The sequence below is a fragment of the Anolis sagrei genome, chromosome 1 (assembly GCF_037176765.1).
Source record: "Anolis sagrei isolate rAnoSag1 chromosome 1, rAnoSag1.mat, whole genome shotgun sequence".
NCBI lineage: Eukaryota > Metazoa > Chordata > Lepidosauria > Squamata > Dactyloidae > Anolis > Anolis sagrei.
The window spans coordinates 298,098,111-298,122,823 of NC_090021.1; the positions used below are offsets into that span (position 1 = coordinate 298,098,111).

Genomic DNA, 24,713 nt, shown 5'->3' on the forward strand with positions numbered 1-24,713 from the left:
ATATGTGAAATAATTTCTTAACAGAAACATTACTTTAACACTCAACAATACTATATTTCAGCCCTCCCCTAATTGGTGCCCTCCAGATGTCCTTCCACCAAGCATGGACAGTGGTTGCTGTATTTCAAACACATTTTGCAAATGCAAAGATGGTTGCGGATAAAAGTTGTTATGTGCCTTCCAAGTAATTTGTGACTGATGCAACACTGACATCATCTATGGAAGCTGATGCTACGAAAATCTGTCATGGAGTTTTCTTGGCAAGATTTTTCAAAAGAGTTTGCCTTTGCCTTTTTATGAGGTTGGGAGTGTGTGACTTGCCTATGGTCACCCAGGGGGCTTTCACAGCCACGCAGAGATTCAACCTTGGTCTCCAGAGTTATAGTCCAAAGCTCAAACCACTACACCATGCTGTTTCCACTTGCAGGTGCCTGGATACCATTATTTAACCTGCACAGCTACTAGGATGTCTTAGTAAAAACCAATTCAATCCAAGCAATAAAAAGAAATATTATACGGCTCTACATATACTTGTGGGATTAAAAGAAATAAGGGAAATGTTCTACTACTATCCAGGAAAAAAAGTACTTCTTTAACAAAAATCCGCAATATGTTTAGTGGGGTTGTTGATGTTTCTTTCAATTAGGAAATCTCAAGAGTACAGCATGTGCATAATGTACTGATCAAGCTATAGCTGAATCCAGAATGAAAATATCTAACTGATGGTATTTAGATATCACAAAACAGGTTCTTTTATTGGGGAAAGAACTATTACAAATCAGCCACAGTTCCTCTCCAGAAATTGTGGCTTTTTTTACTTAGAACTTGCAAAACTGAGACATGACAGCCAGGAAAAAGCATTTTATGGTTGCCATAAAAATACTCATGCCTTAAAGACATATGAGGAAAGTACATTTTGTCCATATTTTCTCCGGTAACTGACAACCATTCTCCAATTTTCGTTCAGAGGTACTTTTTTACCCAATTATTAGAGGTCATTTGAAATGGAGGGGGTGAACATATGATTTACAAATGCAAAGGAATCAAACTTTGAAATGTTTCTACCCATACAGTCATAAGGTTAGGCAAATCATTTTAGATGTTTTATTCAGGATCAGATTTTATTCAGGACCAGTCTTCTCTCGCATCCCACAGATCCTCGGGGGAGGAAATAGTATTGAACAATAAGGACGACGCACACAAATAAAGACGCAAAGCTTTGGAGTTTGATAAACCTACCTTCATATAATCCTGCAAATTGAGAAAAGTGTCTTCATTCATTTGAAAGCAACAGAAATATGCATATACACACACTCTTATAAAAAAAATTCCCATGAAATTATGTGGCATAATGAAAAAAGTATTTTTTCAAAAATGTCTGAAAATTTTAATTGTAAAATATTTAAAATCAAAACATTAAAATTATTTTCATCTTCTTGGCATTAAAAACAAGTGTGAAACAAAACTATACTTCTTTATCAAATCCAATGACAATTAAATGGTTTGTTTTCTGTTTAGAAAAAATGATGAAGAATTTAAAATTAGTACCTACCTCAAAGCTAGGGCTTGTAGGAATCTTGATCAGGCAGAAATCATCCAGAATAGAAAGAAGAAAGGAAAACATGGATCAATAACAATAACAGCAAAGTTCATATAATTATCCAGTGAAATGATTTATTTAAATGTCAATTTGATTATTAACTGGTTGTATAGAGCCGGCTTTTCATGGCATTGCTGTATTTTTAACTTGATATGTTGAAATAGCGTTATATTTTATAACTGGATGGTGTTTTAAAATGACAGCTTGTTTAATTATATTACCTTTTCTAACCTCAGCTCTTTCTTTATCCTGACTGGGTGCCTTGTCAAGGGAAAGGTAGGATATAATAAAATGATAAATACATAAATAATGCATATCATTATTACCTACATCTGTAAAAGTTTGATCAGGCCAAAACTATCTGTTCAAATTAAAATGGGGTTATAATTCAAAGAATAGGGACAGAAAAGAGAGATTTCCTTACATAAGTCCACTTACTCACCTCTAGATACTAACCAGATTTGAAGCTTAAATCATTAAAACAACATTTAACCCTGTTCATTGTTTGTGAATGCTTTCAAGTAATTTCTGACTGATGATGATCCTAAGGTAGTGGTTCTCAACCTGTGAGTCCCCAGATGATTTGGCCTACAACTCCCAGAAATTCCAGCTGGTTTACCAGCTGTTAGGATTTCTGGGAGTTGAAGGTCAAAACATCTGGGGATCCACAGGTTGAGAACCACTGTCCTAAGGTTTTGGGCAGTAAGCAATACAAGGAATGATCTGGATTATGTGGAATAGACATTAATCTTTGGAATAGCCCTGGATTAGGATTGTTGGATTATGTGATTTTAATGTTTATATTAATATGGGTTGTTGTAGGTTTTTTCGGGCCATATAGCCCGAAAAAAACCTAAACAACCCAGTGATTCTGGCCATGAAAGCCTTCAACAATACATTTATATTAATATGTTTTTAACTCCACGTTTAATGTTTAAATGTCATTACATTTTATGATTTTATTGATAGTTGTACGTTATTATTGTTTCATGTTAGATTTTTCTATATGTGATGCATTGAATTTTGCTATGTATATATTAGAAACCTCTTTGAGTCCCCCCACTCAGGGTGAGAAAAGTGGTATACAAGTGAAGTAAATAAATAAATAAATAATAAGGTGACTCTATCATAGGGTTTTAAGTGGCTGAGGCTGTGTAAGTTGCCCATGGTCACCCAGTGTGTTTTTATCGCTGAGTGAAGACTTTAATCCCATTCTCCAAGGTCATATTCCAGCATTCAAACAACTATGCCATGCTGACTGAGAAGCTCCAAACTTACAGCTAAATAGTTGACCAAATGTAATTTTATTCTGTAAGTATGGATTATTTTCAGAATCCAGGAAAAACTTCACCTATCAAATAGTAAGAATGACTTGCCACACCCCCGGCTAACAAATGAAACCAAAATGCATCCATTTTCATAGTGTAATATTTGACCATTTCCAAAGAGACAGTAAGTAAACAATACAGTAAGCAACGCTCTCTACGTGGGGCTGCCCTTGAAGACGGCCCGGAAGCTTCAGCTAGTCCAGCGCGCGGCAGCCATGTTGTTAACAGGAGCAGGACGCAGGGAGCATACAACGCCCTTGTTGTCCCAGCTCCACTGGCTGCCGATTTGCTACCGGGCCCAATTTAAGGTGCTGGTGTTATCCTACAAAGCCCTAAACGGTTCCGGCCCAAAATACCTTGCAGACCGCATCTCGGCCTATGAGCCCACGAGGACCTTGAGATCATCTGGGGAGGCCCTTCTCTCGGTCCCGCCTGCCTCACAGGCACGCCTGGCGGGGACGAGAGAGCGGGCCTTCTCGGTGGTGGCCCCCCGGCTGTGGAACTCCCTCCCTGCTGAAGTTAGACAGGCGCCCTCCCTCATGGCCTTTCGTAAGGGCCTGAAAACATGGCTTTTCGAGATGGCCTTCAACTGAGTGCTATGTTATTGGAAATGATGACCGGAATGGACTACGACTATGAGATTGATTATGACCCCATGATAAGACGAAGCGGATTTTTAGTATAAGTAGATGTTATGTAGTAGTAGAATGTTGTTGTGCTGTCTTGACCTATTGTAAATTGTCTTTTCTATGTTTTTGTACACCGCCACGAATCGCCCTAGGGCTGAGAGCGGCAGTTAATAAGTGCAAGTAATAAATAAATAAATAAATAATTATTATTATTATTATTATTATTATTATTCTACTGATACTAAACACAATATGACTCATTTGCTGATTTCATATCATAAAATCACAAGTCAAACAGTTTTCAAGCGTTTAGGACTGTGTGATACATTTTTGAATGATGTGCGTAGATCCAAGTAAGGTTTATTATTATTACTATTAACTTTATTTATACCCTGCCTTTTCCCCCATGGGAACCAAGGTGGTTAACATGGCTTACATTTCAACAACAAAAGATGTAATTTCAAACACAAAGGATCCAAATATTCCTGACTGGTCTAAAATGAAAAAGACACAGAAACAATTTATGCTCATAATATGTATAGCCACAGCTAGGATTTTCTTTTATCAGAACAAAAGGGCTTTGGATCAAGTAGTCCAAGAGATATTCTGTCTCAGTATTATGAAAGTTAGAAAGTTAGAATTGCAACTGACTGTGCAGGATATTTCCATGGTTCTCAAGCAAATGTTTATATCAAGCTACATGAGTCACACTGACATTATGATCTTACTACCACTTAAATTACTAGCAAGTCTTTTATGAGTCACTGCAGAAAAAGACAACCATCATGTGTTATGCTAACACACTGGCCTCTTCATCATTATTCTGGGCAAGATCCAAGGAACACTGACTTGACTTCTATATGTTTAAATCTTCTTTTCAAGCAGAACTGTTTTAAATTGCTCTCAGTTTTTTTCATTACGCCCAAAAGTGTGAAGGGGAAGGGACTACATATTTTTCTTCACCATACATAATGTTGCCAGAGTGAAGTAGTTATTTCTTCTAGAAAGTTTTATAACAACATGCAATATAGAAGCTGCATTTTAATGATGTTACCCCAACGACAATTCCAGAAACAAATATATTGCACGGGCATCGCCATTTGTAGTCAAAAGTAGCAGGATAATTAAAATTGTAAAAATGGTAAATGTGCATAAAAAGTTGTCTATAAGTAGGAGAAAGATGCAACAATTAATGAATCCATTCATTATAGAACCTACTATTTTAATACTGAGAAATTTTGTACCAGGAGAGCTTCATCTGAAGTAGGTGAGGGTTCTGCAGACACTGTTCTGATGTTACTGAGCCCTGTTAAGGAAACATTCGAAAGCCGTCTTTTCCGAACACAGCTGCAGTTGTTTGGGATTTTAAATGCACATCTCTTGTGATAGTTTAACCCACACCCTGAAAAATCAAAAAGGTATATTACAATACAAAACTTTTGTTTAAAAAAAGGAAGTCAAAGTGGAATGTTAATATTAATCAAAAAGTATATCTAGAACAGTGTTTCCAAAAGTCTGCTCTTCCAGGGGTTTTAGATTTTGGATCTGATCACTGGCTAAGACAGCTGAGGTTTCTGGGAGTTAAAGTCCAAAACATTTGAAGGACTAGAATTTCATCTAAAACATGCATTGTTTCTTCTAGAAATAGCTAGGACAAAGCACCTGATCCTAATCAGGATATTGGAATGGTAAAGGATAAAGTGTTTCATTCTTTTCCGGAATGAAACATTTTCATTCTGTCAAACTCTAGTGTAAATAATCCAACTGGTCAGAATATCAGCTATTTCTAAATAAAACCATAAATGTCACATAAACTTCTTGTGTAGCAGTAAAACTCTGAACTAGCTTTTTCTCACAAACTTTTGACGGTCCATTAGAATTTATAACAATAACAACAATTTTTATTGATTAGCCCTTAGGCCGTATCACAATACCAAACCAAACAACAAGGCTTGATAAGACTTGACTGCACTCTACAGATACAATTTACCCTGATCAGCCCCACATATGTGGTTCTCAAACGTATTGTTTTACTGAAATACAGAGCTGTTTTATATGTTATTTTTGGGTCTTGGCCACACATAAAATATGTTGTTCTAACTGCATCCCTTATAATGAATGGATTTGTATCTGCGAGGCACCTGAAACTGAGGATACAGCACACATTAAAATTTATAGATTGTATTATATCTTTCCTTATTTCACAGCTATCATACAGTATACCACAGAACTGTGAGTTATCTTCTGCTAATTGTGCCCACTAGAGTTTGCAACATAGGGATAATACATTTTCAAATCAGGTGCCTTTAAATCCAGCTCAAAGTAAAGTAGATTTGTTCCTGCATATTACTTTTCTAACAGAAAACTTGGTATCAGAGGCTGAAATAACTTCCAACAATTTTCAGCAAACAGTTTATTGAAAACTAACGATTTGCATACATGAAATAAAACAACCAGGTCAGATAAGACTTACTTATGTAAAAAAAAGAAATATTTTCATCCTTCTACAGCACTTTAAAGTTTTTTCCAAGGACTATGTTTTTCTTTCATCAACCCCCCCCCCCCCCCCACACACACACACACACACTTTTCTTATGATTTACACTTTAGTGTCCAAATTTATAGATCAATTTTCCCATGCTGGATGGTTAGTAAGGCAGGCATATCTGCTTTCCCTTTGTTTTGCTGTTGGTGCATTTCAGTAAGGGATTCTATAGGCAGCTTTTTATCTTGTTTGTTGTAAGAAGGTACACATAGCTGCAGTAAAATCAATAGGAGTATATTCCTATTCTTTTCTAGTTCAAGCTTTATTGCATTGTTTGCTACAGACATGCTGTTACAACCTGATACCAGCATATATTTCTCCATCCCTGAATGCTGATTCTGCTTTATAAACTTCCAGCTAAACAAAGGGCACAGAGAAAATGTAGGAGCTGGGAAGGCATAAAAATACTTTTTAAAAAGAACTCATTAGTTTTATGTTATTATATTGTTTTATACGCTCATGTACCTACTGTATTCTGTGTGTTCGCACTATTGAGGTCTTTGTGAACCGCCACGAGTCCCTTCAGGGAGATGGTGGTGGGATATAAATAAAGTGTATTATTATTGTCTGAGGTTTTTTTTAATATAACAAACAACATCTTACATATATATAGTTATACCATATTGTAGATACTCAATGCTAACAGCCTGAGGTGTGCAGTCTTCTGTTTCTTGACCAGACCAACATTTTCTGGTTCTCCTATGCATAGGCAGTCATTCGAGTATCATGACACAAATCTTTTCTCCTAATCTGATCCCTCAAATATAAGTTCATCTAAGATTAAAAATGTTTTTCTATTCTGCTTCTATGCAATCCATACAGTTTCCTAAAACTGCAGCATAGACTGCTTTAGCCACTTTACTTTCTCGCTCAATCATGCATATTTTTGAAACAAGTAATCTCTCAAGGAAGCAAACTTCTTCCCTTAGGTGCTTATTGACACCTATAATCTAATCATTCACAAACCTTTATGTGTTTTGATACTTTACAACAAATCTTGTCCTAGCCATGTTCTCATTGTTCAATCAAGTTACTCATCAGATCTTCTTGTCTCCCTTCAATGGACTGTTTGCCTTACCAAGAGGGACACAGAAACTAATTTGCTTGTAGCAGCTATCTTAATCAAAACACACACAAACTTAATACTACCTTTGGTAAGTATAAGAATTCTAAGCAAGGACAATTTTCTAGATGTGTCTTTTTGCAATGCATGAAATGTGATGACTGAAGAAAAATTTCAATGGATACAGATTGTTTGTTTAGGGGGGCGGCAACAATGCTCACATATTACATCCCCCCCCTCCTCCTCCTCCTCCACATATGGCCCTAGACCAATTTTTTACACCCCCAACCCTTTTAGACAAAACAACAGTAACAAATAGCTCTCTAGAAGCCCTGAATAGATGGTATTCTACTCTAAAGCAAGGTACATCACTCTACGCACCCCTTTAAAAACAAAGTGACAAGAAGGTTTCATCCGGAAGGGTCAGTGGAGCCCAAAGTGGGTCTGGGTAGATGGAAAATGGATCCAGTGCTCTACAACATTGCCCTCCTTTGATGTACAAGGACAGCTCAAGAGAACATGTATGTGCAGCCTGACACCAACCAGACATAAGTGTACCCAGTTGATTTTATATTAACAGTATATCTAGTTGTAGCATTTTCACTTTCTCCCATAGATATGGATATATTTTATAGATTTGATATATTTCATGGATTTGAATGTATTAATATGGAATAATATATCCAGGGAGGACTTGTGACTGCAGAAGCGTGACTCATTCTTTTCCTTGTCACAGGTCTGACATTTTTGTTTACACATATTACATGTTATACTTAGGAGGACATTTCAAAGATCCTGAGGCAGATTCACTCACCCTCGCATTTAAGTCCTTGACGTACAAGACCCCAAAGCATTTCTCCACAGTGGTCACAGAATGCTGGTGCTCTGTATGAATGCACAAAGAGAGCATGTGGTCGAATCTGAAAATCTTCAAATGTTGCAGACGCTGGGGAAATAAAAGATTCCCAATGGATTTCTTTACAAAATCAAAAAATGTTATCAAACATATGATGTAGCAGTAAGTGGTTCACAGACTACTTACTTTATCACTGTGTATTACTTATCCAAACAACAGAATGCCTGAGGCATTTTGGCTCAAAAGTATATGTTCTAAGACTTTTGTTTGGCATAAGCACAGAAACAAAAGTTTGCTATTTTGAGAGGACAGTAAAAGTGAAGTTCTACAGCATGCATACGAACATAAACTATACAATTCCAAACAATAATATACCCATAGTTTTTACCTTCCATATGTGTTGTAATGTGCCTCCCCCAAACTATTAGATAGGATTTGTAGGTTAAAACTTCTGAAAGAAAACTGGCTTATGCATTCAATTAAAAGGATGCAAGGGTATAATTTACACTACTGCAGAATTAAATCCACAGTGTTACAAAAACACATTGGAAATGGGAAATCATTATTCTTCCATCTCTAATAAATCACTTCAATATATCAATATGAGTGTGAAGGCCATCTTTTGATTCAGCTAAATTGTATCCTCCTCTTCCTCAGGACACACAGTGTCTTATAAACACTGTATACCAATCTTGACAAAGATGTGATCAGTCCGGCCACTGGAATTTACGAACCAGCTTGTGGTCTCTCCTCCCAGACCCCACCCATTCCTTGGATGTTTCCTATCTATCAGAGAAGCAGCATAGCAGTTGTGAACCCCTGTCTAGAGCAGGGGTTCTCAAACTTCTTTGGCCGCAGAGCCCTTTTTGGTGCAACAGTTTCTAGTAGAGCCAAGACATGTTTATATGTTATGTTATATATTATATGTTAAAAGGTTTGCTCATGCCCGATTTATATACATTAAGTGCATTGTCTTATTAAAGTTGACAGATAGGCAAGGGCAGCGGCAGCAGCTGAATGGAGAGTATTTGTGTGAACTAATTGAAAAAAAAGAAGAAATTCCTATCCACACTGCAGATATTTCATTTGTGCAAAAAAAAAAAAAGGAAAGAAAGAAAGAAAGATACAATATTTAAAATGAAGAACAATTTGAATCAACATAAACTTAAAAATATTTCTGTGGAAGAACACCCCCCCCCCCCCCCGGGAGCTGTCTAGTTCAACTCCCTTCTGCCATGCAAGAAAAGCACAATCAAAGAACCCACTGAGCAATGGGAGGTAAATAGGATTTTAGAAGCAAGCAAGACAGGGAGGAAGGATGGGGGCAGCGAGCAAAAAAAAAGAGCTTTTGGCAGCAAGGAGGCCAAAGAAAAAAGGCTTTTGGTGCAAGAAAGGCAGGGGAGAGGGAGGTGCAGGACAGAGGAGTGAAAGCTTGGAGGAGGGAATCATGGAGCCCCTCAGTATAATTTACATAGCCCTAAAGGCTCCAGAGAGCACACTTTGAGAACTGATGGTCTAGAGAAACCCTAAGTTATCCACCAAGAATTTCTAAAGATTAATTCAGAGATCATCAATGCTCATAAACCTCAGCACAAAAACAAGAAATTGTAAACATGATAGGATACATGACAGAACAATACAAATATGCCAACTCAGAGCAAATACTAAATCAATCATGCATGCTTTGATGTCGAAGATTGCACCTATCTACAGCATTAATATAGGCACAATGCTCAGAGATTATCTGAGACAGAGTTCCAGAGAATTTTCTGGCCAGGGCCCAAATTTAAGAGGGCTATAGCAACTTTTGTTCTAAGGAATCAGTATGACTGAACCTTTAGCAGCTTTCATTCTAAAGATTCAGTATGACTGTATGACTGAATTTTGTAAACGAGAATATACTAAAATTTGTGCTATATTGATCATAAAGATGAGCCACCAATCTCACACAAAAAATATAGGTAACACTATATTTCTTTAATTCTAAGGCAAAATCAATTGTAAGATGCACACTAATATAAGAAAGCATCCACGATTCTATGATGAATCCCATTTTTAGAGATGATTATATGGAAGAAGATCACATCTGAAAATCAAAGCAATACAGTGTGTGAACTAAAGCCCATACGTACACTTCTGCTGCATTTTTATTCATTACTGAGGCTTCAAAATATGAAATTAGGGTCAGAAAAAATATGTGTACTATACCTATGTAACTTGTACTCAGACATTTTAGGCCAAACTTTGCTTAATAGAAGTATAAGATGACGGAAGATACCTATAAAATTTTAAACTAGAAGAATGTAACGATCTGGAAATTCAGTAAGACTTCCCCTCACAACTAAACACATCATTTCTAATCAAAAGAATCCACATAGGACTGACAGTTCCATAATATTTATCTTACTGAGCTCAATGAGATTTACTTTCAAATGTACATGAGCAAGTTTGAGCTTTAAGTAAAGTATTTTTCTTGCCCATCTGGTTCAATAGTAGACTTGAATGTGTGTTTAAATATCTTAAAATGAAATCAGAAAAACTTTATGCTTTCATTCTGTTTTTCCAGTTTGTTGTCACAAAGATTATCTTGTGTTTTCCTTGTATGAACTCCAGTAACATTACCACCATCAGACGAATAGTACAACAGTTTAAAATAGTATCATCCTGAATAGATATATAATACTAACACCCATGACATCCACTGGCTAACACACTGTCAGGATTTTATTATGTTGAATACAAACAGGAATATTTTACCTTCCTCTTTCTGCAGGACTACAATGGCTAATCCCTTGTTTTAAAAAACTATAATTAATTTCTATGTACCACATTGTATACTCATATCAAAACATTCACAACAGTTATGGCAAGGCATTAAATTTCATGTCCTTTCTTTCTTCATATTGTCCCTCCACCTTGCATCAAAATTATTTCCAGCACAAACTTGCCAAATATAATACGCCCACCATGTTTATTCTTGTTACTCTGTGGTTTGGTTAACGCAAAGTTCATTGTTCTCTTCTGCAGGGCATGAAAAAAGGCAAACAGCAAGACAAACTGAGTCATCTCTTCCCAGAATTATATAGCCTAAGTACTCCTAAGTAAACTAGCAGCTCTTAGAAAACCCTGTGTGTTCTATTAAAATTATGAGAATTACTTAGACTCTTGGTATGCTTCATTAAAAGGCAACAGAAGTTCAAGCTTCAAAAGATTCCAAGTATCTTAAATTCTTTTTCTCTTCTTATTCTTTCTCTGTTCTTACTATTCTCTTATCTGCCCTTCCTTTCTCTCCTCCTCACTTCCTGTCCTCAGATATTCATTATTCACTGTTGCTGTTCTTACCAAACAGGAAAGGTTTTCTTCTGTCTTTCTGTTTTTTAACCATTTGATCCTTCAGACCCTGTAGAAAAATGAGTATTTCCAGCCTGCCCCCAGCTGCATGTCCGGGGATTATGGATAGTTCAAGGAAGTTGCTACCTAGTGACCAAAGATGGTAATGCAGGCAAATCAGCCCTTTCTAATTATCTAAAATTAATAAATTCCTAGAATTTTCTTGGCAAGAGTTGTTCAAAGGAGGTTTGCCATTGAGACTGGGAATGTAAATTCTCATAGGTGTCCCAGTGAGTTTTCAAGGCTAAGCATGGATTTGAGATTTGGTAACTCAAGAGTACTGCTCACATCAGTACACCACCTTGACTCTTAAAATTATTTAATCCTTTTATTTAAAAACCCTTAGAATCCCATTAGTATGCCTGCCAAGTTTCAGGCGTCTACCTTTCTAACAGCAAGGACTGAAATAATGGGGTTCTTCAAATAAAGCTGAGCAGCAAGTGACACCAGCCATGGCACAGGAAAGGAATGGTGGGAGTTGAAGTATAACACTTTCAGGTAAACTTCATGGTTGCCATGAAGGTATAGCAGGGAAAGATAATGAATCTCTCTCACATTATTGGGTAGTGTTCCTTCCAGACGGAGGCCGCTAAGGAGCGCAAGAGAAAGAAAGATAGTCTATTTTATGGGGGTGGATGGTGGGTTGAAGAAGTAAAACTATTTTCTCTGTTTTCCTGTTATTCCCCCCACCCATGTTACCATCGTGAAAACAACACTTGCTTATGATAAGGGAAGTGGAGAGGGGGAATAACCAGCAAAAATGGGGGAATAGTTTTCCTCCTTAAACTCCCCCCCCCTCCCATAAAATGGACTATTCTTCTCTCTCTAACACCCCCTAGTGGCCTCTGCATGGATAATGGAAAAGTACTTATTATTATTATTATCATCATCATCATCATCATCATCATCATCATTTATAATGATAATGATGATGAACACTCCAAATATGGAACAGTATTAATTTCCCCAAAAGCACACATCATCCATCTGGAATTCCTAATATTCCTTTTTTTCCATCCAGCCAAAAAGTTTAGTCCAAAAGTAAACCCTTGATTATTATTACTTCTATAAAGTGCTATATTCTTTTTTTCCTTCCATGTTTCTTATGCGCTTTAGGATAAAATGCTGCTATCAGTCACGCTAACAGGTAGCACAACCCAACCATCATGGCTTCCATTATAAACATCAACTGATCATTTTCAAGCAATTGATTCTGAAAAAAAAGTCCACTTAATAAGTTTGACTACATGGAACCAACCATCTATTAGGACTGGGATACTTTTAGTAATCTTTTTCATCTTTGTCATTCTTTATGAAATGTCAAAAACTGTTAGTGCCATAATGATATCAGGAACTAATAATTGTTAAGCAATTTCATTTGGAAGAAACTTAGAAAGGAGAACAGAGTGGCTGTTAACACTGAAGCTGCTTTTCCTCATGGGACATCCCACCAGCCTCCACCCCTTCCTCCCAGTATCCCTTCATCCATGTCATGTATATATATACAATCATATAGGAGTTTTCTTCATCTTGTGATGCCATGTTTTCTATTTTCTAAAAAACAAACTACTTTTCCAAATTATTTTTTTCTCCTGTGAAATAACATGACATCACCTAATTACCTACCAGTCTAACTTTAAAATAACTCACAGAAGTTTAAATCAAGTATGAGTCAAAGTTTGACACAAGTGAGGAATTATTGTAGTTTTAAAAAAATAAAAGTCAATATGTATCAGGCAGATAGAAGAGATGCAACATCTTCCCCCATTCCAGATAAAGTGGGAATTTTGGTGGTTAATTTTACACATGTCCTTAATTTTTTTACCATGCTTGTGAGGGACTTCTGTCATGCCCCACATGGGGAGCTGGAGCTCACAGAGGGAGCTCAACCCACTTTCCCTGGATTCAAACCGTTGACCTATCCGTCAGCAGTCCTACCAGCACAAGGACTTACCCATCACGCCATCAGGGACTTCTGCAGAATAGTGATCATACATGAACTGTAAATTGCGTATCATACTTGATTCGTAGAAGAACAAGTTAAAGACAACTCTAACTTTGAAAGGAAACTGGATATTTTTTTTATTTCACATACTTGCACTACAATCTGATTTGTTCATTAGATGGTTATACCTCGAATAATTCAGTATTTCACCCTACCATCACAGCAGGTATTAGAGCAATGTTCTTTCTTATGATCCAATGTGGCACAGAGAAAGAATCTGAAAGAGAACTCAATTACATTCACCATCACTGGATGAAAAGGCTTATTGGACTTCTGTGAAAAAGCTCAATGTCTTCTGAATAGTTTTCCTTCTGGGAGGAAAAATTGTACATTAAAATACCATTTTATCTCTGATTATGCTAAGTTGGTATGCAATGGTTTCCATGTACCTTCAAGAATAAAATTTGGAAAATCTAATTTCCTTGAGTTGAATCAGGAGTAATACAAAACTTAATATTTTAGGTAAAATCATACTGCAGTAATTTCCATTCCTTTTGATGCAATTATACTGTGAATTTGGTTGGCAGGAACAATGTCAACCTGATTTTTTAAAAAGAAGTTTTAATCTATTTATGTCTGATGTAACAACTTCTGAAAATTCAGGTTTCTACTTTTTTCATTACATAAGCACCCTGCAATTTTACATGACAGAGAAGACAGATCACCACAAAATGAATGCCTACTCAAATTTATAGAACATGATTTTAGGTGCACTGTTCTGCTGCTGAACAAAAAAGCCAAACATTTCAGAAAAAAAGATTACTTCCAATTCAACTGTATCTAACAGGTAGTCCTGGCTGTATCCCATTTTTTTCTTTTTCCTAAAAAAGATGCTGATCCATTTGGAACATGGCAAATCTATGACAGTAAATCATTAACAAAGTGGCTAGTGTCTACTTGGAATGATAAAAAGTAACCTCTCAGGTTTTATTTGCAGCTGAGCCCCACACAGGACACCTCCAAGGTCATGAGGCCGGCATGACTGCATGAAATGAAAGGTTTGTACGCACATCAACCATATAAGTCATTGTAATCTAGGCCTCGGGGCACCGGAGACTAAAGGTGTGAACCTTTAGTCTCCGGTTCCCCGAGGCCTAGATTACAATGACTTATATGGTTGATGTGCGTACAAACCTTTCATTTCAACAAGCCTTTGAGAATGACCAGTTCTAGTCCAGCCCCAAACATTGTTGAATATGGTCTTGTACTTCTTACCTATTACCCCGGTCATCTCTCTAATAGGCCCTGGAAATGAGCAGCCACAGACCCATACCTGCTATTGTCATTAGCCTGTTATAGCACTGTACTTAATTCCTGGCCCCCTCATATTTGAGTTTGCACTAGCCTTGGCCCGGCTTTTTAATTGCTCTAAATATTATTTAGGATTATTTTTAATATACATGTGTTGTGATAATTTTATGCTTATGTTGTTTTGTTAATTTTATGTTATGCTGTTTACTTCGTATGTTTCGGTGATGTTACTTGAAAACCACCCTCAGGGAGATAGAGTGGTGCATAAATAAAGTTTTTTATTATATTATTGTTGTTGTTGTTGTTGTCATTTGGTAAAAGATTGTCTATTGGGTATCTCCAAGTCTCCTGATGGAGGCCACAACCCATGGAAGCATCTAATAATCACTGACCACGCTTTGCCACTGAGTCTGTGCAAGCTACTAGCTTACAGAAATGCTAGGCAGAAATGTACCCTTTCACTAATATGCTGAAACTTTCATCCCCTTCCTTCGTAGCCTTACAGGTAATCCCAAATCACCTCAAACAAAGTTTGGGTTTATGGAAGAGTGTTGATGTGAAATTTGAAAATAATTACAATTCCTCCCTGTTCCACTGACAGAAATAACAAAAATGTGCATCACAAAAATGCATCTCAAGATTCTGGTCTATATTATACGTATAGTAAAGGTAAAGGTAGTCCCCTGACATTAAGTCCAGTCATGTCCGACTCTGGGGTGTGGTGCTCATTTCCATTTCTAAGCCGAAGAGCCAGCGTTGTCCGTAGACACCTCCAAGGTCATGTGGCCGGCATGACTGCATGGAGCGCCGTTACCTTCCCGCCGGAGCGGTACCTATTGATCTACTCACATTTGCATGTTTTCGAACTGCTAGGTTGGCAGAAGCTAGGGCTGACAGCGGAAGCTCACGCCGCTCCCCGGAATCAAACCTGCGATCAACAAGCTCAGCAGCTCAGTGCTTTAACCCACTGAGCCACCGGGGGCTCCTATTATATGTATAAAACAATCCTACAAAATTTGCTATAATGAACATATGAAGTGCACTAGCACTTTCGCCCCATTCCTGTCCCTCTGTGCCGCACTTTAGCTACTGTAGCTACCGCCCAATCAATATAGGGCACTCGTCGCACTTTAGATCTAGCACTTTACTTGTGCACTTTATGAACTATTCTATTGGTGTGGCCGGAACATCTAACACCGCCTTGTACTGTTGTCATCCATGTGGTCCCCCATCCCCCTTTGTGTACTATCCTTGTTACTATTGTATAGTGTAAGGGACAGGGGAGGAGGTGGGTTGGACCCTGTAAATAAAAATGAGGTGGGGAGGGGGGTAGAGGGGAAGAAAGGAGATTGGCAAGGACCGGAAAATCAAACAACGAACAAAGCAGAAAGCAAGATCTTGTCTTTAGACTGCGGCATGGAGGGGGGGGAGGTGTTCCATTAGCCGAGGGGCCCCCATAGAGGTCGTGGTGGGAAGGAGGAGATGCGGGAAAAGGAGACCTCGAATTCGGCCTAATTCGGACCGCTTATCCATATTAACAACCCCCAACCGGTCTCCTAAGGTAATTTGGTGTAACCAGGTGAGCGGGCCCTCTGGTTTGAAGGTGGTGTTGTTGAACGCCAGATCTGTCAACGGAAAAACGACCTGGATCCAGGATTTAATCCTGGAGGAGCGGGCAGATCTGGCGTGCATCACGGAGACCTGGCTGGATGAAGCGGGGGGCGTAAACCTCTCCCAGCTTTGTCCTCCAGGCTTCTCCGTGCAACACCAACCAAGAGCCGGAGGACGGGGAGGCGGGGTCGCAGTGGTCTATAGAGATTCCATCCATCTGACCAGGAGCCGCATCCCGCAGACCACAAATTTCGAATGCGTCCACCTGAGGGTGGGTGACCGGGACAGAATAGGGATTCTTGTAGTGTACCGTCCACCTCGCTGCACTACAGTCTCCCTGCCTGAGCTAGCGGGGGTGGTCTCGAGCCTGGTGGTGGAGTCCCAACGGCTCCTTGTGCTGGGGGACTTCAACATCCATGCCGAGGCGACCCTCACAGGAGCGGCTCAGGACTTCATGTCTGCCATGGCAACCATGGGGCTGTCCCAACAAATAACTGGCCCCACCCACTGTGCTGGACACACATTGGACTTGGTTTTCTGCCAGGGTTGGGAGCAGGGTGGCGGTGTGGAGGAGTTGTCTATCTCTCCGTTGCCATGGACCGACCACTTCCTGATCAGATTCAGGCTCACTGCGCCCCCTAACCTCCGCAAAGGTGGAGGACCCATTAAGATGGTCCGCCCCAGGAGGCTTATGGATCCGAACGGATTCCTGACGGCTCTTGGGGATTTTCCCGCTACCTCGGTAGGTGACCATGTCGAGGCCTTGGTCGCTCTCTGGAATGGGGAGATGACCAGGGCAATTGACAGGATCGCTCCGGAACGTCCCCTCTCAAGTAACCGAGCTAAACCAGCTCCTTGGTTCACCGAGGAGCTGGCAGCGATGAAGCGAAGGAAGAGGGAACTAGAGAGCGTGTGGCGCTCGGACCCAAGCGAGCCAAATCGAACATGGTTTGTGTCCTTTCTAAGGGCATATGCCGCGACAATAAAAGCCGCAAAGAAAACTTTCTTTGCGGCTACTATTGCGTCTGCAAAAAACCGTCCGGCGGAGTTGTTTCGGATTGTCAGAGGTCTTTTAACTCCCCCTATCTCAGGTGGGAGCCCTGACAACTCGGCCACGCGCTGTGAAGCATTTGCTCGGTTCTTTGCAGACAAAGTCACTTTGATCCGTTCTGGGCTGGACGCCACATTAAATGCAGTCTCTGTGGATGTGACACAAGCACCTGCTTGTCCTATTTTGATGGATTCTTTTCAGTTTGTGAGACCCGAGGATGTGGACAAGATACTTGGAGGAATGAGGCCTACCACGTCCATCCTAGACCCCTGCCCATCCTGGCTTCTGAAAGAGGCCAGAGGGGGATTGGCTGAGTGGGTAACAGTGGTGGTTAATGCCTCCCTCCGGGAAGGCACGATTCCAGCGAGCCTAAAACAGGCTATTATAAAGCCGCTGTTGAAGAAACCATCACTCGACCCCACCAAAGTGACAACTTTCGGCCTGTTTCCAATCTTCCCTTCTTGGGCAAAGTCATGGAAAGCGTGGTGGCCTCACAACTCCAGGTATTCTTGAGAGACACGGATTATCTGGATCCGGCACAGTCTGGCTTCAGACCGGGACATGGTACCGAGACGGTCTTGGTCGCCTTAGTGGATGATCTCCGCCGGGAGCTAGACAGGGGGAGTGTGTCCCTGTTGGTGCTCCTGGACCTCTCAGCGGCCTTTGATACCGTCGACCACGGTATTCTTCTGGGACGCCTTGCAGAGATGGGCCTTGGGGGCACCGCTTTGCGGTGGCTCCAGTCATTTCTGGAGGGTCGTACCCAGAAGGTGTTATTGGGGGACTCCTGTTCAACACCACAGCCTTTGACCTGTGGTGTTCCTCAGGGCTCCATACTGTCCCCCATGCTGTTTAACATCTACATGAAGCCGCTGGGTGAGATCATCCGGAGTTTCGGGGTGCGGTGTCACCTGTACGCAGATGATGTCCAACTCTGTCACTCCTTCCCACCTGCTACTAAGGAGGCTGTCGAAGTCCTGAACCGGTGCCTGGCCGCTGTGACGGTCTGGATGAGGGCGAACAAACTGAAATTAAATCCAGACAAGACAGAGGTACTCCTGGTCAGTCGCAAGGCCGAACAGGGTATAGGGTTACAGCCTGTGCTGGACGGGGTCGCACTCCCCTTGAAGGCGCAGGTTCGCAGCTTGGATGTGACCCTGGACTCATCGCTGAGCCTGGATCCCCAGGTTTCAGCGGTGACCAGGGGAGCATTTGCACAGCTTCGGCTCGTGCGCCAGCTGCGCCCGTATCTTGGGAAGTCTGACTTGGCCACGGTGGTACACGCTTTGGTCACATCCCGCCTCGACTACTGCAACGCTCTCTACGTGGGGCTGCCCTTGAAGACGGCCCGGAAGCTCCAGCTAGTCCAGCACGCGGCAGCCATGTTGTTAACCGGAGCGGGACGCAGGGAGCACACAACGCCCTTGCTGTCCCAGCTCCACTGGCTGCCGATCAGCTACCGGGCCCAATTTAAGGTGCTGGTGTTAACCTACAAAGCCCTAAACGGTTCCGGCCCAAAATACCTTAAATACCGCATCTCGGCCTACGAGCCCACGAGGACCTTGAGATCATCCGGGGAGGCCCTTCTCTTGGTCCCGCCTGCCTCACAGGCACGCCTGGCAGAGACAAGAGAGCGGGCCTTCTCGGTGGTGGCCCCCCGGCTATGGAACTCCCTCCCTGCTGAAATCAGACAGGCGCCTTCCCTCATGGCCTTCCGCAAGGGCCTGAAAACCTGGCTCTTCGAAAAGGCCTTCAACTAAGTGCTATGTTTTTGGAATGACCACCGGAATGGATTATGACTACGAGATTTATTGTGACCCCAAACAAGACGAAGCGGATTTTTAGTTTAATTAGCTGTGTATTAGTAAGATGTGTGTTATGGTCCTGATCTATTGTAAACTGTTGTCTTTATGTTCTATGCTCTGTACACCGCCACGAGTCGCCCTCGGGCTGAGAGTGGCGGTTAACAAGTGCAAATAATAATAAAATAATAAGTCAGTATCAATTAATTCAGTTTTAAAAGAAAATCAGAAACCATTAGTTCCTTAAGGTACCATAGGTGAAACAAAACTAAATTGTAATTCCACATTTTTTCATCATACAACATCAGGACACATCCTTAATGAGAGCACAACAAAATGACAATCATTACTTGTCATTTTGTTATATATTTGTTTATCATTCACACAGAATGAAGAATATAAGCTGTGTTCAGTCTTATTAGAAATGCTAGAAGTCAGTGTGAAGAAAATATAGTAGTTTCACCCTAACATCACAGTAATATGCAGCTCTACCCCTATATGTCTAGTTATATGGCAAAGACATCTGCAGTATGAAGGACTTTGTACATGCCCCCATCCACACAGAAGCTTTAGCATAATTTAGACCTCCAATCTTTTGGAATTCTGAATCAGGATACACTTTTAAATATGCAGTTATGCGCACAAAATTCTCCAATTGCACTTTATTGTACAACATACTGAGGAGCCTGATGTGGAGCCACATAGTGCTGTAACATCAGGGACAAAACCATCTGGTGTCCATCCCTGCTCACATGGTAAATCTGAACATTTCTAACAACTCCAGCACAATTCTAATAATTCCAGCTATAAAGTGTATCCTACAAGTCTGGAGAAACTTGTAGTCCTCCAGATATTCTTAGACTCATAACAAACAATGCTGGCAAGAGCTCATGGAATCAGCAACCTAACAACATCTGGAGTTATACATACTGCTGACTTAAGCACTCTTTCACCCCTGCTTGGGCAATAAACAGAGACCCACCTTGAGTTTGCTTCTGGCTATCCCCACAATGTTTCTCCACTTGGGCAATAAAGTATTGTGGGTTAAATTGGGTTAACCCAGCATAACCCCACATTGGGAAATGTTGTGGGATACTCTTGGGTTCGCCTGAAACTCCTATTCTACTGGCTTCAGAATAGTGTGGACAGCAGGATTGGGTCCAATTCAGGACCTTGTCACATTGGGAGATACTGCATTTCTGAGACCCCTTGAATGTGTTTCCAAATCATGTGACATTTGTCCCATTCTGTCAGAAATCTGTGGGAATCCATCTGTTTTTTGATTTAATATAATTCTGAGACATTGTTTTTACATGTGGAAATAAAATCAGTATACATCCCATCAGCTAAAAATATCATGAGAATTTAACAATATTTATAAAATCAAACAATATTTGATTTTATAAAAAGGTGACATAGGAAGCCATTTGAACGGACCGGAAAGAGCCAGCCTTCCATGGTATGATGAGTCAAAGTGTGGTATTTTCAAAATGTAAGAATCAGGTGTGATGAAGTCAGCGCATCCCATCTGAATACAGTATGCATGCAGCCCTAACAAAACACAGTATGTATACTGATATAAAGTATATCTCAATGTGATAAAGTCCTCAGACTGGTCTGCTGTCCACACAGGACACTGCTACCATTCCTTTTTGTCTGTATTGAAAAAGGAGGCAGACTATGTCTGTGTCACCACCACTCCCAAATCGCTTCATGAGAGCTCCTGGCCAATGCAGGCACCGTGTGCCGACATCAACAGAGACCATGTATAACCAGGAAGAAGGTGGGGTAATCATGGTTTTAGTGCAAATGTAGCATAGTAAATCACAAATAGTTAATAAAAATAAAATGAAAACCAGAAAGCAATAAAATGAACATTTTACCTGATAAGACAACTTCAATAAGGTCACCTTCTTGGATATCACTAGCTGCTTTGACGAGCTGAAGAATATTTTCAGTGGTTGGGTCATGTCGAAAAAGCAGGATTTTATCATACATTCCATAGAAACCACACTCAGGAAACTGAAAATAGATAACGTTGAGCATTTAGTTCAGGCACAAATAGTACAAAACTGTCGTTTGATTATTTTAAATCTGGTATACAATATGGTAGGCTAATTTCAGAATATATAATAACACTAGCCGTCCACTGCCACACGTTGCTGTGGCCCAGTCTGCTGATCTGGAAAATAAAGTAACGAGAAAGTGTTGGTTTCTAATATATGTAATTTCTTTATGCTTGTGGGTAAACAGTATTTCTTGCTGTTTCTTTGTCACTGCTGATGTGGAGATTGTCTGGTTTGCCTACTCTGGAACATGCAACATATCACTGTCCTTCTTTAGGGGTCCCTTTCAAATCTAGAATACTATATCTCTCTGTGTGTGTGAATAATATATCTCTCTCTATATCTATGGCTGGATGGCTCTTTGGGAAGGGCTTTGATTACGTTTTCTTGCCCTGGTGAAGGGAGTTGGACTGGATGGCCTTAAGTATTTTCTGTTGGTCATGGGGGTTCTGTGTGGAAAGTTTGCCTGAATTCTGTCATTGGTGAGGTTCAAAATGCTCTTTGATTGTAGGTGAACTATAAATCCCAGTAATTACAACTCTCAAGTGTCAAAGTCTATTTCCCCCAAACTCCATCTGTGTTCACATTTGGGCATATGGAATATTTGTGCCCAGTTTGGTCCATATCCATCATTGTTTGAGTCCACAGTGATCTCTGGATGTAGGTGAACTACAACTCCCAAACTCAAGGTCAATGCCCACCAAACCCTTCTAGTGTTTTCTGTTGGTCATAGGAGTCCTGTATGCCACGTTTGGTTCAATTCCATCATTGGTGGAGTTCAGAATGCTCTTTGATTGTAGGTGTACAATAAATCCCAGCAACTACAACTCCCAAAATCACTTTTTTGAGTGATGTACACTCCTTGGGTTAGTAGGTGTTAGTAGGTGTCTAATAAAAGAGGCATGTTTAACGCATCTTAGTATTGCTATAACTCAGAATATATCACGCCACTGGTCATCAGTTTAAAAGATCTTAGTTACTAGTCCCACAACTGGACACCAATATGATAGAATATGATTCTTGGCGAGGAGCGTTTATATGTACGTGATGAGGTAATATGTATGTACTTTGGTAGATTCGCTGCCACCACCTAAATTACTTTAGGATACTTGAAGATGATTCCCCTGAGGTAACTTCTTACTGCCCACCAGCTCTTCCTCAGCTCCCTGAGATGACTGTGAAGTAAAGATGTTTAGACAAATAGAAATATTTTCACATGAATTAATCACTACTGAGGCTTCTTTAAAGGTTGAACTAGAGAAAATGTTTATTTATAATATTGAACAAACAACTATCTTCTTTAATGAGGCACACACACTTGAATGGTTGCTGAAGTACAATAATCTTGATGGCAACTTAAAACAAGTTCTTTGACTTAGATACGAGTAAAACTCCTCACTCTACAATAACCCAGTAGCAGTGAGTTCCCCAGACAAACCTAACCAGGTTGTCCCTAGAGCAATTAGCTACACTTTAAGCAGAGTCCTCTAAAAGCTAATCTACTCTAACCCAGAGAGCAAACCACTTGTGTAAAAACCCACGCAAGCACCCAGGTGTCTACTTTGACCCTCCTGGCCAATAATGCAGAATCACCTGTCACAAATGCTCTCTGACAGAAAAATCTAAGCACACAAAAATCTACCTCTCACTTTTCCGTTCCCAAAATCAATCTACCTGCTCTCTGGCAAGCTGACACTTTTTCCCTCTCAGGGCTAAACTCCTCCCATCTGTCCAAACCAATCAAAAGAGAGCTTCGGCTCCTCCCCTCTTCTCCTTTTACACTCCCAAGATGTCTGCTTCCTTTGCTGACACACCCAAAATGGAGTCCTGCCTACTGATATTCCAGGCTTCTCTTCTGGCCTATGAGGTAAGAATCATTATAGCATGCAATATCAAAACAACTCAAAGCATACACTTAAAAAGGATTTAAAAATCAATTTAAAAATCTGTACAATTAGAACAGGAAGCACCTTTTAAAATCTTTCCTCTTAAAATCTTGAGTTTTAAAAGTCTTCACCTGTTGATAGACAGACAGGGAAGGAGTTCCAAAGCCCAGAGTCAACCATCCCTCTGCCATTTCAGGAAGAAACGAACAAGAAGAAAAAAAGAAAAACTACAGTATTAGTGCCAATGATCTCAGCATTTATTACTATTTGCCAATTCTGTGAAAACGAGGGCAGAGTAGGATACCAAATGGGGGCATAGGAACCAAATGGTAGCATAGGAGCCAAATGTGGCCTGCAGATAATCTACTCTAGTGTTATGAAATTAATCTTTTCATTTCAAAATGCAGATTTGAGACTTTATAGTGTTGGCTGAGTATCCCTTATTTGAAATGCTCAGGACAAGAACAATTTGGAATTTGGAAAAAAATAGTATTTTGGAATAGTTGTATATACATAATATCTTGGAATGAATCCAGACAACCCCTTTATCGTGGTAATAAAGAAGGTGCTGTCCAGATGACATCCTAGATAATCCTGAATTAATTCTCCACAAACCAGGAAAACCCTGGTTGTAGTGAATTAATTAGATAGATTTATTCTGCACCTTCTTGGTCCAGAAACCATTCCCACAGTTTTCTGGAGTAAATTAGTCCAGAAAAATGTGGGAATACCCACCCCCTCCCTTACAGACCCCAAACCCCTTTGAAAAGTAAGGAAAACTTACCTGGCCTTCAGTAGACTGTAGCCAGAGCTCTCCTGGAATGTAGAAATGATGTGCCAGGAGAGCAAGGGGGAGGAAAATCACTCCCCCCCCCCCCGCCCCCCGTTCTCCTAGCGTGTCATTTCTACACACCGGGAGAGCTTCAGCTACAGTCTACTGGAAACCAGGTAAGTTTTCCTTACTTTTCAAAGTGTTTGGGGGGCTTTGGGGAAGGGTGGTAGGGCCTCCAGTTGTTCTCACAGGACAGTCCCACAAGAGCATCTGGACACCCACCTCAGAAAGCACGTGCTTTCTGGAGTATGTGTAAATAGGCCCACAAGAATATCCGTGATTTTAAAATGCAGATGGTTCTGGGATAAAGGCCTGTCTGGAACCGCCCTTGAAGGATGTATTTATTTAGTATATTAATATCCCACCTTTCTCGACCCCGAGGGGGACTCAAGGCAATTTACATCATAGGCAATAATTCAATGCCCTAAAAACAATATACATCCAATGTACAATTAAATAAACATTTCAATTAAAAATTTAAACGAGATTAAGAGCATTAAAACATATAAAACATTGCAATTACAACTATAAAACCACATTATCCATAATCATAGTCAGGCCATTCAGGTAATCATTACACATAAATCCAACTTAGGATGGGACCTAAGTCTAAACACAAATTTCATTTATGTTTCATGTTTACCTTAAACATACTGTCTGAAAGTAATCTTATACAATATTTTTATAAATCAATTTTTTGTAAGAAAATATATTTGTGTTCACTGAACTCCCAGAAAACAAAGCTGCCACCATCTCATCTGCCCATGTGAAGATTCTGGACTATGGCTGTATTAGCCA

The 24,713-nt window shown here is 40.2% G+C and overlaps 1 protein-coding gene across 2 annotated transcripts in view; it reads right to left on the reverse strand.

Moving 5' to 3' along the window:
• The window catches only part of PRKD1 (protein kinase D1), a 143,253-nt gene that overhangs the window by 33,779 nt on the left and 84,761 nt on the right, over positions 1-24,713 (reverse strand). For both annotated transcript variants that reach the window (XM_060759728.2, XM_067462864.1), the window contains 4 exons: positions 21,015-21,153; positions 7,980-8,111; positions 4,802-4,959; positions 1,553-1,576 (listed from right to left, as the gene is read on the reverse strand). In XM_060759728.2, coding sequence (XP_060615711.2) covers positions 1,553-1,576; positions 4,802-4,959; positions 7,980-8,111; positions 21,015-21,153 — 453 coding nt within the window. The remainder of the gene's footprint in view (positions 1-1,552; positions 1,577-4,801; positions 4,960-7,979; positions 8,112-21,014; positions 21,154-24,713) is intronic.